Source organism: Phoxinus phoxinus (genome assembly GCF_949152265.1).
Source record: "Phoxinus phoxinus genome assembly, chromosome: 4".
Classification (NCBI taxonomy): Eukaryota; Metazoa; Chordata; class Actinopteri; order Cypriniformes; family Leuciscidae; genus Phoxinus; species Phoxinus phoxinus.
Window position 1 is genome coordinate 19,750,729 of NC_136879.1, and position 18,836 is coordinate 19,769,564.

The following is an 18,836-nucleotide window of genomic DNA, read 5'->3' on the forward strand; positions in this document are numbered from 1 at the left end:
AATTCCTCTCGTTTTATCCCTTATAATCAGTGGTTTTATTTAGTAACAGGTTAAGCTGATCCTATGAGCATCATTTCTGCGAGACACCTCCACACGGGTCTACACTAGCGGTTATGGCCTCTGCAGACCACCGGATTCAGAATAGCATAGTGAGATAGTTTCTGGTTTCCTGCATCTTGCAGCCCAAATAGCAAGATAACACCAACCATGACACACATTGCTGAACTATGTCACACAGGCTGATAAAACCCATCGTGTACTAATGCGTTAACAAGCCCAGACCATTGGAAAGAGCATTAGACAGGATGAATTAGCCAAATCGTATTATTTACAGACATCCTTAGAGGAGGAAGGAAGTTGACTTGAGCGCGATACTCTCGTTTTAAGACCATGAGATATTTTGTGTTTATAAAACTATCCTTGAGTGTTTACGATCTCTCTGTGTTGTGTTCCAGATGGGCGTTACCTCTGCTAATCTGCTGAAGGACTGTGATTGGTCCTGCCAAGCACCTGACCCTGCTATAAGGACCACCCCAAACACTCATCACTGCCTTCGTGCCTCGGTCACTTCGTGCTTTATGTCATTGTGCTTCACTCTCATCCTGATTGATTGCATTTCTCGTTGCCTTTGTTTCGTCATAGTTTGATTGGGAAATAGTGTTGTGCCAGAGAGATTGTTAGTGTTTAGTGAAACTGAGTGTTCGCTCTAAAAATACATAGAGCATATACATTCTGTAGTCATAAAATATTTTTTAACCCAAAAACATGTCAATAGGATTTCAAGGTTTATTTTTTAAACTATTATTAAAATGTCAAATTCATGGCTAAGAACTACAATACCCATAATCCCGAAGTAGCTGCAGTTGCCAGAAAAACTAATAAAACCTTCAAATATGTGACCCTGGACCACAAAACCATTTTTTTTTTATTGAGATTTATACACAATCTGAAAGCTGAGTGAATAAGCTCTTTCCATTGATGTATTGTTTGTTAGGATAAGACAATATTTGGTGGAGATACAACTATTTGAAAATCTGGAATCTGAGGGTGCAAAAAAAATCTAAACATTGGGAAAATCTCCTTTAAAGTAGTGCACTTATGTTCGCGATTGTGCTGCATTCACTCACAAAAATAAATGTTTTATACATTTACGGTAGGCATTTTACAAAATATCTTCATGGAACATGATCTATACTTAATATCCTAATTCTCTTTGGCTTAAAAAGAAAAATCTAATAATTTTGACCCATACAGTGTATTGTTGGCTATTGCTACAAATAAGCCTAAACCCGTGCTGCTCGTGACTGGTTTTGTGATCCAGGGTCACATATTATTATTATTAACTGTTTATTTTTTGTCTAATAAAGGCACAGTATGCAAGTTTAGCCACTAAAGATTGTTTATTGAAAACAATAACAAAGGCGTAGCTTGATGACGCAATGAATGAATGGGACTGGAATTAGGGGTGTGACGGTTAGTATATAACCGTGAGACCGACGGTTATAGTTAAACACCGTCATTAGAACTCTATAACCGCCAAAACCGTGTTATTAAAATATTTTTTACAAACATAAAAATTTTTTTTTTTTTAGATAGGATCATAATATGCGCAATACATCGGGAGACATGGTTTTTACCACTTAATGAAGTTTTGTTTTGTAAATCGTCAGAAATGATTTTTACCACTTCATATAAGTTTTGCTTTGTAAGCCTTTCCTTAAAGCGAATTTCGTTTTGTACAAATTGTACCTTAATTTTAATAAATGTTTCATCAACCAATTGCATGTATTTAATAATATAGCAGACAATATAATAACCGTGACATTGAGGCGCCGGCGCGCCGCGTTCACTTGCATTGCGTTGTGAACTAGAGCGCATCTCATCGTAAATGAATGAAACTATGCCTATGCCTCATGCATTAGCATTAAATATCTTTGCTACATACTTTCTAGACGGGTGCGGCTTTGAGAAATCTTGGAGATCTCCCTAATAAACGGAGGTCTGAAATATCTGCCCCTTTACCGATCAGAGCGCGCGCTGACACGGAGTTAACCCGCTATCTCCAAGAAGAACCAATTGACTCTACGGCTAATCCACTAGCATGGTGGGGAGACACACGCTATCCGCTCTTAGCAAAATTGGCACGTAAATACATGTGTATTTGTGCTACAAGCACAGCATCAGAGCGAGTTTTTAGCACTGCGGGTAACATAGCTACCCCTGTCAGATCGTCACTAAAACCGAGTAAAGTGAACATGTTGGTGTTCCTGTCACGGAACTTTGAAGTCGAAAAAGATTAGGAATTTAAAATGTCATTGCACTTTTTTGTTTCCTGTATTTAGTTAGTTTAATTAAGGTATTATCACAACAATCGTTGTTCGACTTTTTTTTCTTTGATAAAGGTATGTAGATTTTATCATTTGTAATTTAGGCCTACTCATTCATTTTTATGCAGCTCTTATATCATTTAAGCAGCCTACGTTTTTAAAAGGATTTGTTTAGTGTGTGTGATTTATTTAAAACAAAGCATGTTCATTGCTTCTTTTTTTAAGGATTTAAAAAAAAAAAACGACGGTTATGTTACGAACCGTCACATTTGACTCGCATCATAACCGTCATCACCAATTCTGAAACCGGCACACCCCTAACTGGAATCATAGGATTTTTTTGTCTTCACCTCCACAGACGATGGAAAGCAATCTGACGGGACTCAGGCAGAAACCGTATTCATAGATAAGCTAATGTATTAAAGTTTTATTAACGTTACTGTGGTATGAAGCAGTGCGGGCCGAGAGCTTAGATAATGAATCTAGAATCGTCATTATAAGAGTAAAAATGAGCAATTCAAGACAATAGTATTTTTGTACTCTCCTTTACATTACACAATACATCATGGGGTATTTAATTCCCTTATTTAAAAAAATCAGTTTGTTCATATGAATATAGTTTTTATATTGTATACAGCTATATTATATATATTTTTATGCTTTAAAGCTACAATATGTAATATTTGCCGCTACGCTAACCTCTTACAATAACAAAGGCGTAGGTTTATGACGCAGTGACAAGCTGAATGATGGGACTTGCCATCAACCTGATGGATCTATGTTAATGGATGAGTGAAAACATTCATGTTTTTTAACATCACAGTGGTATGAAGCAGGTCCCGATTGCTAATAATAGACAAATATCACACGCGAGTCCCGCGGATATAATGGAAAAAGGATATTTAATTCTACCGAACTACCCGCAACTGCTGGATTACACACACAGGTCAGTTTATTTGACGAATTAAACTTGTGAGGTAACGCAGCGCTGTTCACTTGGTCTAACGTTACACGTCTATCGCCATGGTTACGTCATGGCTATGGCAATACGAGCGGAAACCTAGGATAGCGCAGATATTGCGTCATTGACAGGCGACATTTTGTTTCGGCCATTATTTAAAATTGGAATTTCTCTGAAATAAAAAATCTTTGGAGACTTTTGGGATATTGTAAGTACACAACTGCAGGAAATATATCTTAATATAAAGGAAAATAAATGCTTTGGTACACAACTGCAGGAAATAAGTGCTTTTTGGATATTTATAACAAAATTCTTACATATTGTACCTTTAAAACTACATTTTTAATTTTGTGATTAATCTCAGAGATAGTTGTCTTGGTTCATGACTTTAATGCCTATGGAGAAAAAAATATTTAAAAAATACTTCTAAAACCAAGGAAGCCACTCTTGCAGCCCATAGGGTAAATGAACAGACAACATGTAAAATGACACAAGTCACAAGCGGCGACAAATATTAGAGTTCTTAACCTGCTGCAGATTACTCATTTACTGTCATGCTGACTTGAATGTTAATGCTATGAGAAAAAATTAAATCAAACACTTGACTTTAAAAGAGAACAAAGCCTAGTTAACCAAATATTAGCCACTTAAGAATCCAATTTAAAAGTAATTCACTGACCCCATCAGTCTCAGAAACATCCACATTCCCATTGGCATCGTCATCCATTTGCTTGTGAATGCTGCGGATGGCCTCAAAACTGAGGATGGCGATCTCGTCCAGGCATAGCAGCTCGTCGATGCGGCAAAGCTCTGAAGAAAAGAAACCGTCACAGTTAGCAAGAGATACTAAAACAAACCAGGCTATAAACGCCTCATGTATTCTTATAACGCAAGTTCCTGATCTTCAAAATCAAACTATAATAATAATTTACTCTTTCTCTGAAACAACGTCCTTTCCTATAATGTCACTAAGGCCATGCAGGCTATTAGATAATGATAACCACTAGCTATTTAGTCATTGTTTTTAGTGGTCAAACCAGCATCAATCCTAGAGGCTTTATTGGTGTTAAATTGAGGACTAGCGCATTCAAATCGAGGATCACATCAAACAGAGAAAGCAATCTTTGGAAATAAAGGTGAGATAAAGACCCAATACGAACTGTTGCTGTAGTGATAGTTCATTTAACTGTCCAGGGGTCACACAGCACTCTTTAATGAGAACATTGTGTGCTAATGAAGACTGTCTGCGTTTAAAATGATAGCACCAGATCCAATTTTAGAAATCAGAGGTGCTTCCAAACAGCTGTCCTAAAATCCCAGTGTGTCCGTGGAGGTTTTGAGGGGGGGGCTAAAAATAGACCTGGCTGTGGTATTAACTAAAACTAGCAAGCAACTATTTTTAGGCTGCAAATCTGTACAGCTGTTGTGTTACCACACTCGAGGTTCTGAGGGCTAAGAAAGCTATGGGTTTGTGCTGCACAAAGCAGTAAGAGAACCTGAAGAAGTTTGTGTGAACATTCACAAGTGGGAACTTCATCAGATCAGAGTGTGTGGTACTAGAAAGTGATGTAGGCTGTGATATATCCGGTTGTGTTTGTGTATATCACAGTATTATAACTCAAAGGCACCTGTCCAAGAGACCCATGAGCTCCGAAAATAAACCTTGGCGTCTGTCTTTTCATAACACAAGCATGCCATTTTGAAACCTAAGAGAAGACTTCTCTTAAAGCGCTCCAAGAACACAGAGAGAAGTCTAAGTCTATCAAAGTCACCTTGAAGGCTTGGTAGACGGTAAAGGGACATGAAGAGAATCATATCTGGTTTCTGAAATGTAGCACTTATCAAGTATAATGAACTAGAACCTTTGAGGATATTAAATACATCATCTTATAGGCTATACATAGCATGCTTTACTCAACACAAATTGAGCAAACTAAGAAACTTGAGCAATACCTATACATTTCTAAAAAATAATTTAAATAAGCTGAAAAGATCATTTAAAGCTGAAGAAAAAATTTAAAGAAGCTTATGTTCAACCAAGGCTTTGTTTATTTGAATAGAGTAAAAATCAGTAAAAACTGTAACATACATGATAAAATTCACATATAAAGAACTGTGTAAAAAAACAATAATAATTTGAATAAAAAGGATGTAAGCACTGTCACCAACAGGTAATCTGGTAAGTTTGTGCACACTGAGAATCATATTTTTTTTAAATGAAGACAAGATAACACTGATTTTACATGAAGCACACTGAAAATGACATGAATATGACAGTGTGGCCAACTGGATTTAGTGCAGCATAGTTTGAAAACAAGGGTTTAAATGTATAGTAAGTGATTTCTGAAAAACCCTGTTGAAAGTGGATCAGACTGAGTACCACAACACACTAATAGCCAATCAGCAACAGGGGGCGTGTCCACTAACGATGCGGAAGTAGAGAGAGTGAGCAAGAGGGAGATTTGAAGAAATACTGTAGAAAGAGAGATGGCTGAGAGACATTACAAAAGAGGTCAGAGGAATATCAGTGGGAAGAGAAGTGTTATGATCAGACAAGAGCTTTAGGACCCGCATTAATATTAGAAAAGTTTTCCAGCGCTGGAGAGACCCAAGCGGGCAGGCCAGAAAATGGACGTAGAGGTTGCATTGTTTCTGCTCCGTACGCGAGTAACATTTGTGTACTGTGTGTTCCTTTATTTGCTTCTGCAATTATAAAGAGTCATCCACTCTGGCATTTCATGCATTTCGGGGGTGGAGCAATGAAGGGAGGGGTGTGTTTATTTGGGTTGATTAGAAATATCAACAGTATTCAACAATGATTCTCAGAAATCGCTTACTGCCCCTTTAAAGTTTGTCAACAGTGCGGGTCCAGTGACAGCAGAACTCTCCTCTCTGCAGTTAATTTGCATGGACCGACCGACAGAACTGTTAAACAGCGATGTGCTCAGGTGCTGGTGTTCTCAGCTTCCAAACAGAAACACTGATCAGCCGATGCAGAAAAAAAAAGACAGGTTTACACCTAATAAAGATTATTATTAATAATCAATATATAATTTTTTATTGTTAGGTCCAAATCCTACTCTACCCTAGCAAAAGAAAACGAAAGCTTGATTACATTCCATCATGATACATAACGCAAATCATAGCAAGTATGCATTGCATTGGCCAAATTGCCACAACAGAAAATAGCGTAAATTGTCAGTTCTGCATTTTAGGTCTAATACAGCCATGGCGAGCAACAGTTTATAAAGTGTTGAGATGTTTATAGCTAGCTACCAGAATAACAGCAAGGAAACTATCGCCCCCGAGTAAAGTCACACAGCATCATAAGAATGCTTGTCAAGAACATACAATGGGACAGAGCACTTGCAATGCATTTGCATACTGTTGTGTAGAGCATTCTTCTGGCTTTCGGTTACAAACTGATGTCCTAGCTAGCTATATAAAGCGTGTTTTAAATCACCAGAACCGGTTTAAGATCAAAAGCATTGGTCAAAGCCATGGACAGCGCCTTTGTATGAAACATGACTCGCTCCATCAAATCAGGGTTCAGTGAATACAGTGTTATGTAATGCATCAGTCCCCTTTATTACAGAACGGATAGTCAAGAGATGTCATTATAAACCTGCATCACAAACTTCATATAACAGATTACCTAAAAGTACACATCTCTAACAGAACAAGTTGTTTTCTGTCAATCTGCTGTTATATAACAGACCTTTTTGGGGAGTCTGACAACTAGTGCACCAAATGTAGCTCATGGTACATTCTCCAACAGGGCTGCAAACAAAAGCAGGCCAGTGGCATCAGTGTTGTTTGCTCAGTGGAGCACGACCAGCAGCCTCAGGAGAGACACTGAGCTCTATCAGACCCGACACAGACAGGACGTTCCAAAGATCAAGGCCTGTGGAGGCGTGGCGGGTACAGGTCCTCTCCGCTGAACCTTGAGAGAGGTTTTGGTCATAGGGAGGATGACGTGGTCAAGAAATGTTCAATAAGAGCTGCAGTTGTAGGAAATACACAACTGTACGAAAGTTTGAGGCGAATATGTTTTTTAAAGAACTCTCGTGCTCACCAAGACTGCATCTATTTGAGCAAAAATACCATAAAATCAGTAATATTGTGAAATATTATTACAATTCATTGTAACTGCTTTCCATTTCAATTTATTTTAAAATGCAATTTATTCCTGTGATGGCAAAGCTGAATTTTCAGCATCATTACTCCAGTGTCACATGATCCTTCAGAAATCATTCTAATATGCTGATTTGCTGCTCAATAATTTCTTATTAAAGGGCACCCATTATGGAATTTTGAAATTTACCTTTCATGTAGTGTGTAACTTAGATCTAAGTGAACAAAAACATCCTGCAAAGTTTGAAATATGAAAGTGCACCGTATATAAAGTTATTGTCTTTCAAAAGTGAGAGTCGACTCGGAGTCATTTTTATGAATCGTTAGAAGACCGAAGCTTTTTCTCTGACTAGATGACGTCAACTTGTCAAGTTATTTGAATACGATACGCCCACTTATTGCGCTCCAAGGCAAACTTGAAATCATCACGGCGACGAGACGCTACACACACACACACACACACGCGCGCGCGCACATACGCGCACATACACACACACACACACACAAGCTCCGTTCTGAAGTGCGATCTGCCCAAGGAGGAGCATTTGAAGACTAAGTGGCTACAATTCATATATACAGTGCTATGCATAAGTTTAGGCACCCATGCTAAAGTTGACTAAAAAGAGGAATAAAAAATCATCTTTTGGAAATTGAACTTAATGCCTTAATTTAAAAAAATAGGAAAAATCCAACCTTTAAGGACACCAATTTTCTTTGTGAATGAATAATGTATCGTAAATAAATAAATGTTCTTCCTTAAAATACAGGGTGCATAAGTTTGGACACCCCTATGTTAAATTCCCATAGAGGCAGTCAGATTTTTATTTTTAAAGGCCAGTTACTTCATGGATCCAGGATACTCTGCATCCTGATCAAGTTCCCTTGGCCTTTGGGATTAAAATATCCCCACATCATCACACACCCTTCACCATACCTAGAGATTGGCATGGTTTTATTTCAGTTAGCCTAACAGCTAGTTTGATTTGCATTGAGAGATGATCTTATGGAAAGTACTCCATGCCAATCTCCAGGTATGGTGAAGGGTGTGTGATGATGTGGGGATATTTTAATTCCAAAGGCCAAGGGAACTTTATCAGGATGCAGAGTATCCTGGATCCATGAAGTAACTGGCCTTTAAAAATAAAAATCTGCCTGCCTCTATGGGAATTTAACATAGGGGTGTCCAAACTTATGCACCCTGTATTTTAAGGAAGAACATTTATTTATTTACGATACATTATTCATTCACAAAGAAAATTGGTGTCCTTAAAGGTTGGATTTTTCCTATTTTTTTAAATTAAGGCATTAAGTTCAATTTCCAAAAGATGATTTTTTATTCCTCTTTTTAGTCAACTTTAGCATGGGTGCCTAAACTTATGCATAGCACTGTACAACTATACCTTGTGCTTTGTTCGCGCCATTTTGAAGACGATTGCTTAAATGCAATCAAACTTGGATTCGCGAGCCGGCTGATATTGAAGGAAGGTTCAGTTCCAAGTGTATTTGCATCAGCTTCCTCCTCCGTATCACAACCTGTAAGTGTTATTAATAATTGTTGCTTTTATGTAGCATGCTTAATAATTATTTTGTTTGTTGAGTAAGCACCGTTTAGCTTCTAGGTCTTCAATGACAATTGTATTGAGATATGTGAAGTGTTTGTCATTGTTTTCGGAGTTGTCTTAAAGAATAGAGTAATACCTCGTAGTAACATTTCTGCATATTTATTTTTTGTAAAAACGTTATGTTTATGCATCGGGCTAATGCAAACAAAGACTGATTGAGCTTTAACAATATGAACTCTGGGCTATGCTCGCTAACATAACATTAAATTCTTTATCTTATTTTTAGTTTTTTACTACAAACCACAAAGCAGTGGACTATAATCATTATTATAACACGATTTAATTGATAAAAGCATCATTGTACTCCGTGTTAAACAATAAGTATTATCTCTGTAAACACTGCTGGGTCATCTGACCAATCAACGCAGATTAGCGTCGCGCAGAGGAGGGGTTTGGAAAATGAGTCGTTGAACGATTCATTTGGGAGTCGGTGAGCAAATCAGGTAAAAATAAATGCATATTATACGACAACTAAAGTGTTTTTTGTCATTGCATGCATGTAAAACTGTTGTTGGGGACTCCCTAAACAACATTAGGAACATTTTAAATGTCATAATATGTCCCCTTTAATGTTGAAAATGTTTAATATTTTTGTGCAAACTGATACATTTCAGAATTATTTGATGGAAGTAGTCTACATTTATTTGAAATAGTCAATACATTCATAATGCTACAAAATATTTCTGTCGCTTTTGATCACTTGCAGATTTTATTTATTTTTAAACAAAACCCCATACTTTTGAACAGGGTGTAGGCTAAATAAAATATTTTGCCCATAGACAACACAAATGTATGGCTTCCTCCTGATATAATTGATGGTGTCAGTAGATTACATTTAAAATGGTTTTTCATGAATTAATGTTAATTGTGTGTCATGAGTTTGAAGCCACATTATGGTGAGAGGAAAAAAAGAACAGGAAATCTTGCAACCCCAAACTTCCTTAAAAGCTTGTGACCAATTTTGATAAAGGGCAAAGTTGCCACATTTCCCATGTTCCTGTTAATATAAGTGCTGGGAAAGCTAGAACAACACCATTATCGAAGGCTAATTTCAGTTACTACTTCTTAATACGCATGTCTTCATCCTGTCTAGTATAATAGCCACTTAAAAATCTTTCTAAATAATCATGCAACTCGGCCTGGTATTTTAATGCTGTCAAATTCAGCGTGCTGGAAATGTTCTCAATACTCAGTGACAAATACACTTTTACTGATGCAAAGAATAAGAACAACAGTAACATCTTAAATTATACAGCTATTAAAGCATTTTAAAAAAAAACTATAGGCCTACATGATTCTAAGGGTCAGTTTTTAAGTAGCCATTGTCGAAAATCACCCCAAATAATATTTCAGCATTCATTTGATTAACAATTACTCTGTATATGTATGAAACAGATTCACAGTTTTTTGAACCACAAAGTATTAGGGCTGCACGATATTAAAGAAAAATGCAATATGCAATAACTCATTAAATAATGCGATATTCGATTTGAGATACGATAATGCTTAAAGTGTGTAAAATAAACTTAAATGATCTTTAAAATGATAAGAAAACATATAGAAGTGTCATTTTAACATCAGTGTAAACCACGGGGTTTAGGGTTTCAGGTAGGCTATAGACTATTCAGTTTCTTTTGTTAAATAAACCTAATGTAATCTAATGTAAAAACAAAACACTGCTTAGTTTTCACTGTATGAATTAAATATATACTGATTCTTATTTAAGATAGGCTATACATACATTATATATACACAAAATATACATTATAAACCGTCAGGAAGGACACGCACTGAGTCTGAGAGTACATGATAATTTGCTTTGCAAACTTCTTACCCTTATGAAATATTTACATTAACCAGTTTCATGTGAAATAACTTACCCCGATCGGACTTTGAATTTGAAAAAATATGCAAACTTGCTATTCGAACTACGTGCAAAGTATGCAAATTCTCTGTATGCACGGGAAACCCAGATTATCTACTATCTTTACCAGATTGTGCAAATATAAAACAATGCACACCATGAGTGTGAGTAACTCTATCCCACAATGCAATGCACTAGACTTGAACTTTCATTCCCAGTGTGTTGAATGAAGTGGAAGTAACACCAACTGCAATTTTAGATATCTTTATCACTAAAGTATGATAACACAAATGTATTAAAATATACAAAATAACAATTTCAAGACACCACATGGAATTAATGTGACGCTAATAGGACTGGCACAATCCCTCGATTACATTTTAATACTCGATTTTAAAAAAAATCCTCGATTGCAATTTACTCGTGTTGAGTAACCGGCAAAATACCTGAAGGTGCGCAATCGATGGACAAGAGTCCATGAACCACATTATTAGACCATTTTCTAAGGCTGCACATGTATTAAAACCATTTTTAAATCATACTACAGCATAGATGATGCTATTGAGTGCTTTAATTATTTACATGCGTGTAGATTACGTGCGTCTCAGAGCGGCTCCGTTCACATCAAGTCTTAAACTCCACCTCTTCGTGTGCTGCGAGTTTGGATTGCTTATAGCGTTCATCTGGGAACACAATGTGCGCCATTTCACCAGATTTGTAAGGGGAATCATTTATAAACCTATGCCAACATAGGAGAATACGTCATAAGTTTCTAAATATGCAAACTGTTCATCACGATTTCAAAATAAAAGTCTAAACCCTCGCTCTGAGATTGCATGTTTTTATGTCCACATTTTCTTATTAACAAAAAAATACAGTGGCTGTAGCATTTCTATTTTAAAAAAGTTGCCAAATATTAAAGATTAGGTTAACATTTGAATTAAATATTGTTTGGCCAATTTTAAACCAGGATTTGATCTACTGTAAAGAGTAACACCAGAATGTTGGCCCCCTTCTGCAGGCATTTGTTATAATACATAGCCTAATGTACATACGTTTATTGGCCTATATTATGTATTTTAAGTTAACAGCGTTTCCTATAAAACTATAATATGATTACTTGATTTAGATACTGTATTTAGAACACTTATTATTGCCTCGTTATTATTTATCTTCTTGGTCATTTATAAAGGCTATTGTTTGCTTAGGTCTGTTTTTACTACCACAAAAAAAAAAATCAGATTACTCGATTAATCGCCAAAATAATCACTTGATTACTCAACTACCAAAATAATTAGTAGGGACAGCCCTACATACTACTACGAATACTAAGCATAGTAGACCTGAGTCCAATTTACAAAGTTACATGCAACTCTCTACAGGTCAATTCAGTACGAAATTTAGTGTGAAAAAGAATGAGCACTTACAATACAACTCATTCAGCCACTTTTTAATGCATACCAATCATATTTGGCAATGTTGAGTAAGCCCCACACGTGCATGCTGTCTCATGGGACCTCACACAAACACACCCAAAAACTGGTTTTGAGACCTTTCAGAAATCAACACATTTCTGCAATTTTCAGCCACTTCTTTGGTAAGTGGATTGATAAGTCAAATAAGAGACAAGTGTTTTTTTTTTTTTATAAAAAATAAAAATAGGCTAGTATTTAGAATTTTGTGTCGTAAACATTTATTCTGAAGCAATATTCTCATCAGTGTTCTATCAGCGTTGACATTTAAATTAGCATATTTGTGCTTTTTTTTTACTTTATAAATGGCATTTTTTTCTTAAATCTTATTAAATGTATGCTTCATCTTTCATTTTAAATTTTCTTAAATTTGATTAAGAAATTCAATTAGAATTCAATAATAAGACCCTATAGGGCTGTTATCAATCAAATTAAATAAATGACACTGAAAAAAATGCATTAAGGTTATGAGATTGTTTGAAATATCTTTTGAATATAAAAAATAAGAAATGTTGGAAATTATACTTTTAAAAATGAAGAAACTAAACTGCTAGGGGACCGACTGTCTAAATGAGCGAGTCATAGGCTATTCATTCAAAAAGCAAGAGGCGGTTGTTTATGAATGGATCACTGAATCTTTGACAGGCGATTTGTTCAAAACGTTGAATCATTCAGTAATAAAACACGGTTTAGTGTTGCTGTGAGATGCGCAATGGTTCTGCTGGGATCCTTGTTTGGAACTATTTTCACTGCTGAACCAGAACAAAAACAATCAATACTGCAACTAAAATGTAAGCAACTTAATTTACCGCAGTATGTTAACCGAGTTTCTTTGTGTGCTCATTTGTGTTGATTTCTCCTTGAGAGGCTGCGCAAGTCTCAACAGCACAACTTTGTTACTGTCAGTATATTATATATTATTATTTACTATCAGTCGCCACTTACAAATAAATGAAATAAAACCAGAATAATTTTTGGTGGTTCCCTAGTTTTTGTGGTTGTTGACGTTTTATTCAGGCTACTTGTCAGGTCGGCAAGTAAAATTATCTTTCACTTGCTCCTTAAAAAGGAATCCACTTGTCCAGACAAGCAAACAAGTGTTAATGTCGAGAGACACACACACACACACACACACACACTTTATCTTTGTATAAGCTGCGTGTAACTATTTTCACAATTTCATAATTGTAAAGGCCTAAAAAAAAACACACAATTAAAAAAAGACTGTGGTTTCCTGGTTATCCATGACTCCAAAACTTCATGCAAAAAATCAGAACACAGTTAAATTATAACAGGAAAGCTATGAGAAATGAGTTCTTCACTGCTTTTTTTCATAGATCAGGCGTCCGGGCAAGAAGCGACAGATCCTAATCTTCTCTCAAGTTAAACCTGGATGAACTCTCAGTAAAGAAAGACTACCTTTTTAGGGCCTAAAAAACATTACGGAAGAAATTGTACACGCTATGATGCTCTAGGCACCTTTATTTGACACGGCCCAAGTGAGGACAGCGCTTCACAGAGAATGCATTCCCTTCCTATTCTCAGCCGGGCCACATTTAGACCCCCATACAATTTCTAAATTAGTCTATACGGCACTGGCAAAGGGAGCTGCAAAGCACAGAACGTTTTGAAGTGCATCTTATTTGTAGAAATGGCCGTCAGCTCTCATCTATGATGACACAGCTACTTTTCCCCAATATAAGAGAGTAATTCCAGGATATACTCACCGGAGACACCGCTGTCCACTGGTAAGGGGTCTGGGATTACTTGTTGGAATGTCGAGCGGACAAACCCAATCAAGAAGCATATACACACAGTCCAGTACGTCACCAGTCTGCTGAGCTCCATAGTGGGAGAGCTGGTTTTAGATACAAGAGAGAGAAATCGTGTCACCTACAACACACAAAATCAACAATCCAGCCCTGCATGTCAAGTCAAGTATTAACCTAACACTGAGATGATATAGAGGAGAATGCTGGCAACTGGAACACACGCTTTACACAGCGTTGTCCCAAATGACGCACTTTAGACCTTATTCAGTGCAGCGCCATCTTTGATTCTTAACGGGAAATAAAGCGAGGCTGTGAGGGATAGAGATCTCTTCAGTGGGTTGCACTGCTTTTTACTGCGTTTCTGGATTGTTCTGCTGACGAAACGCTGCAAAACATAGCTTTCAGAGACATTTCAGTAGACAAAAAACCTAGAGAGCATGAGCTGTGGAAAATTATAAGTGGTTAAGAGCATTATACAGCTTTTTAACAGCGGATGCCATTGAAAACACAGCAAGTCTATCCGTCACAGCCTCTCTTTCAAACCTGTCATATACCGCTGCTCTGAATAAGGCCTGTACACTATGCACTCAGTGTAGGCCTAGAGTATGAATTTTCATTTATAATGTTATTTTGTCATTTAAAGTTAGAGACTAAAAGCCCCTTCTCCTCGGCTATGTTAAGAAAGCTGTGACAATTGAGCGCATGAATTCGCCTTTGGCTAAGCCACGCCCTAGAATGTATATTGACCAATCACAGCGCAGCCAAGAACGAGCTCCCACAGAGGGTCCGACACTTTTTCACGGAGCTCCATTGACTTCAACGCAGGCGGCTCATATTTTTGGTCTCGGCAGGCTATTACGTCGTCGTTTTATAAAAAATATGGTTAAACGTTGTGCCTGGGGCATTTGTAACACAGATACGCGTTTCCCAGAGAGGTTGGAGGGGGGTGTCCGTTTTTTCCCCTTCCCAAAACCGAAGTTAAATACTGACAAGTGTCGTCTTTGGATTAAACTGTGTGGACGTCCTCAGTCAGCGAAACCCCTCAAGGATCAACAAGCTCACTTTTGTGCTCTAAGATACATTTAGCTTTTAACCTTACTGTGAAGTTATACTAGTTAGACAGTTTTATGCTGGTTTAGATTTATGATTTCGGTTCTCTGCCCTAATTGTTGATACGCTAGCACACGCTGCTAATAAATACAGCTTTATACTCGCGTAGTCCGTTTGCTTTGTAAATAATAACGATTATAGAAGTGAATAGAGACCTACCCAGCTTTGCATGAACAGTGTTTCTCCTGATATTGTGAGTCACAGCCTCCGTCTCGATTAGGATATGCTGTGTTCATTTTTTGACTGTGACCGTTATGCTTTTGCCAGTAACGTTATTTGGATGCCTTGTTGTTGCTCACGTTTCACCGGTATGTCTTGAATAAAGCCTTCAAACGCACACTGCAGACACTTTTGCCTACTTCTATCGGACACTTTATTTGCTGCTTTATAAAAGTTTGATAAAATTTCAGCAGGAAGAGCCGTCACAGCATAAGCCATGTTGATACCAAACCAGAGCCCAGATGAAGTTGTCGGAGGTAGCAACAGTAACTAAGGGGGGCGGGGCTTAGCCAAAGGTGAATTGTCCAAATTCCACACATAGTTTTAATTAAGCGCATTTTTTATTTTCTGACTTTTCAGTGAACACACAACTGGCACTATTTATTGATACTACAAAACAGCATAGAAAAGTGCATAATTACACAACCAATCACTAGTTATGACACTTATTCTGCGTCTGCACATGCTCAGTAGAGTTCTTTCTCTGCCTGACAAAAAAAGATACTGATAAAAGTCCTTTTTTTTTTATTGCTCAGTATTAAATTATGGTGCCTATAAATTTAAATGTTTTCCTTTTATCTCTATAACGTATAAAAGTATATTAATATATTGTAATATATGAATAATGTAGGCCCCCACCTAAACTTTTGCTTTAAACACATTTCTGACAGGTAACAGAATTAGACAAATATAAAGGTAGAAAGAGTGTTGATGAAAGTATAGCGCAAGTAATTTGAGGCAATTAGTTGAGATACTTTGTTATAAATCACTTTCTGTAACCTAAAAAGTGATAATTTTGCCTTCAAATAATCAAGTTCTTTCTGACCTACTGATCTCAAAGTATGGATACATGCACTGGTCAAAGGTTTAATTCTGATTAAAAAATAAATAAATAAAAATAGTAGCCTACTGCTGTTTTGGTTTGGGGTTAATTTGACCCCCAGTAGAACACAAATCAAAATAGACAATTTTAGAGTGTAAACACCAAACAAAACAAAAGGTTAATTATTATTGTATTCATGTTTTTATCTGGGGACTCCACAAAGGCATGCAACGTTTTTTCACAATGACGTGTAATAAATGTTATCAAGTTACTCCTCAACTCACCTGACAGCTAGTTAATACTTAGAAGTTGAAACTATGTAGACCGACCCATCCTTGACTATACTGTCCATCTAAAAGGTCTGAATGTATAGCTTTATGCACAATATTAAGGTTAGTCTAAACCTAACCGACAATAATAATAATCTGAATAATAACACATTAGCCTATGTATGCAATTATATTCAGTTATGGGTTTAAATTGCTCAAGAGCAGATCTGAACTAGTATGAGTTGCATTACCCACATTTGATAACAAAATCAGTCATAAATAGCCGATTCATAATAACCAACGGCACTGTATTATCTTTATTTTCATGCGGATGAATTGCGCAGCTGGCTTCGTAGCGGCACGAGGCCACTGACACACACATTTCCCCCCTTCATAAACACCCAAATCCATCGCTGAAAAGATATGTAATGTAAAACACAGCAAATCCAAATGTTAAAGCGTTAAAAATGAGCTGTGTTACCTCGGGTCCTCGTGTTAGACCGTCCTAGTGTTTGAGGTTCGTCTTCAGCTGCTCTCTCCTCCCATCAGACTCCATGAAGGCTTTGTATTGAAACACTCCAAAAACACACGACCACACGGTTCTGCACGGATCCCTGTCCCGCCGGTGAGAGAATACGGCAGGTGGACGGTGGTTTGCTCGTCCTCTGTCAGTGACAGAAGCAGAGAGAGGCCGAAAGAGCTGCGCTTCCTCCTCGTTTCACACCGGGCTCACGGTCTGCGGTGTGGCGCATGCGCAGTCACTCACACACTCCCTGCTAATCACACTCTGCCTGCCACCTCACTGGTGATCATAATCACACACACACACGCGCTTATTTAATGGTGTCGAGTTTACATTGACTTCTATTGTTTTTTATTATGTATTATGTTATATGTAGCTAGTTATATTATAATGTAGTTCATTATAGCCTATGTGGTATCTCCTGGCCCTAAATGTAACATTGTTGTTTAAAGTTTATTGTAGTTTTTCATTAAGTAGATATTTTTCATTATTTAGTATGTTTATTTAGCCATTTACTACTGTGGAGGTTGTTACATATATTTGTTATATATATATATATATATATATATATATATATATATATTTAAATTATTTTTTATAATTTTAATTATATAATGGTGTAATTTAGTTACAATATTTTTATATTTTTAATATGAGACTCATAACATTGTTATCAAATATTTGCACATGCATTATACATTTATTAGTATTATGATATTCAATTCACGTTTCAATCCACGTTTAGGCTATTTGTATAGAGCTTTTCACTTGACACTTCATTTCAAAGCAGCTTTATACAGAAAGTGAGAGAAAGTCCACATTCCAATTTAGAGTGATCTGTTATCAGACGTAACTGTCTTAGTTAAGTATTTCAGAAATGTAAATATACTAAGTCACAGTTAGCTAAAAATGTATTATTTTAAACAATGTAATAATTTGATGACGATATGTGCGTAGATATAATGGTCTAATTTAGTTAATATTTTAATATGATATATATTATAACTTGTATTATAATATATAACTTATATAATATTATATAACTATATAACTTATTTTCATAAAAATTGCTGATTATATGCTACATTTATTAATATTAGGCATATATTTTTTATTAAAATCAATTATTTTTCTTTAAAAACGTGTGCTAACTTTTTATTTACTGTTCTTCTGAATAATTGTTAATGCAGAGACAATTTCATCCAAAGCAACTTACAAGGTGTGCATTGTATCGGTTGCTGCGTTCCCTGGGATTCAAACCCATGACCTTGGTGTTGCTGATGCCATGCTCTGCTGTTTGTGCTACTAACTAAATGATAGAAAATCATTTACTAACCTCAGTATCCATCTTCTTTTATGGCGGCTTGTAGAGCATTTTTTACACCGATTTCTGCATAAAGTCAAGTCAAGTCGCCTTTATTTATTTAGCGCTTTATACAATACGGATTGTTTCAAAGTATCTTTCAGGCTTTCAGGCTTATTACAGGGATAAACAGGGAAATAATGATTCAGCGATGCAAAGCTCTAAAGACAATAGTGTCAACATTCAGCTGAAGTCAGTTTAGAGTTGATTCAGTTTGTTTCAGGCTACGTTTACACGTGGACGGCTAAAGCGGACATTTCACGCCTCTCCGTTTTCAAAAAAATAACATCGTGCACACCTGTCAGTTTTCAGAAAAGTGTTCGTTTACACAAACTTGTGTAGCCTATATGCCGTCAAGAGCATGCCAAACCTGTAGG

At 36.6% G+C, this 18,836-nt stretch overlaps 1 protein-coding gene across 4 annotated transcripts in view; it reads right to left on the bottom strand.

The window, feature by feature from the left end:
• Positions 1 to 17,386, bottom strand: part of stim1a (stromal interaction molecule 1a) — a 49,120-nt gene extending 31,734 nt beyond the window's left edge. For all 4 annotated transcript variants that reach the window (XM_079610337.1, XM_079610335.1, XM_079610336.1 and 1 more), the window contains exons 1-3: positions 17,055 to 17,386; positions 14,108 to 14,238; positions 3,968 to 4,098 (exon numbers count right to left, since the gene is read on the bottom strand). In XM_079610337.1, coding sequence (XP_079466463.1) covers positions 3,968 to 4,098; positions 14,108 to 14,228 — 252 coding nt within the window. In that variant the 5' untranslated portion in view covers positions 14,229 to 14,238; positions 17,055 to 17,386. The remainder of the gene's footprint in view (positions 1 to 3,967; positions 4,099 to 14,107; positions 14,239 to 17,054) is intronic.
• Between the last annotated feature and the right edge of the window lie 1,450 nt (positions 17,387 to 18,836).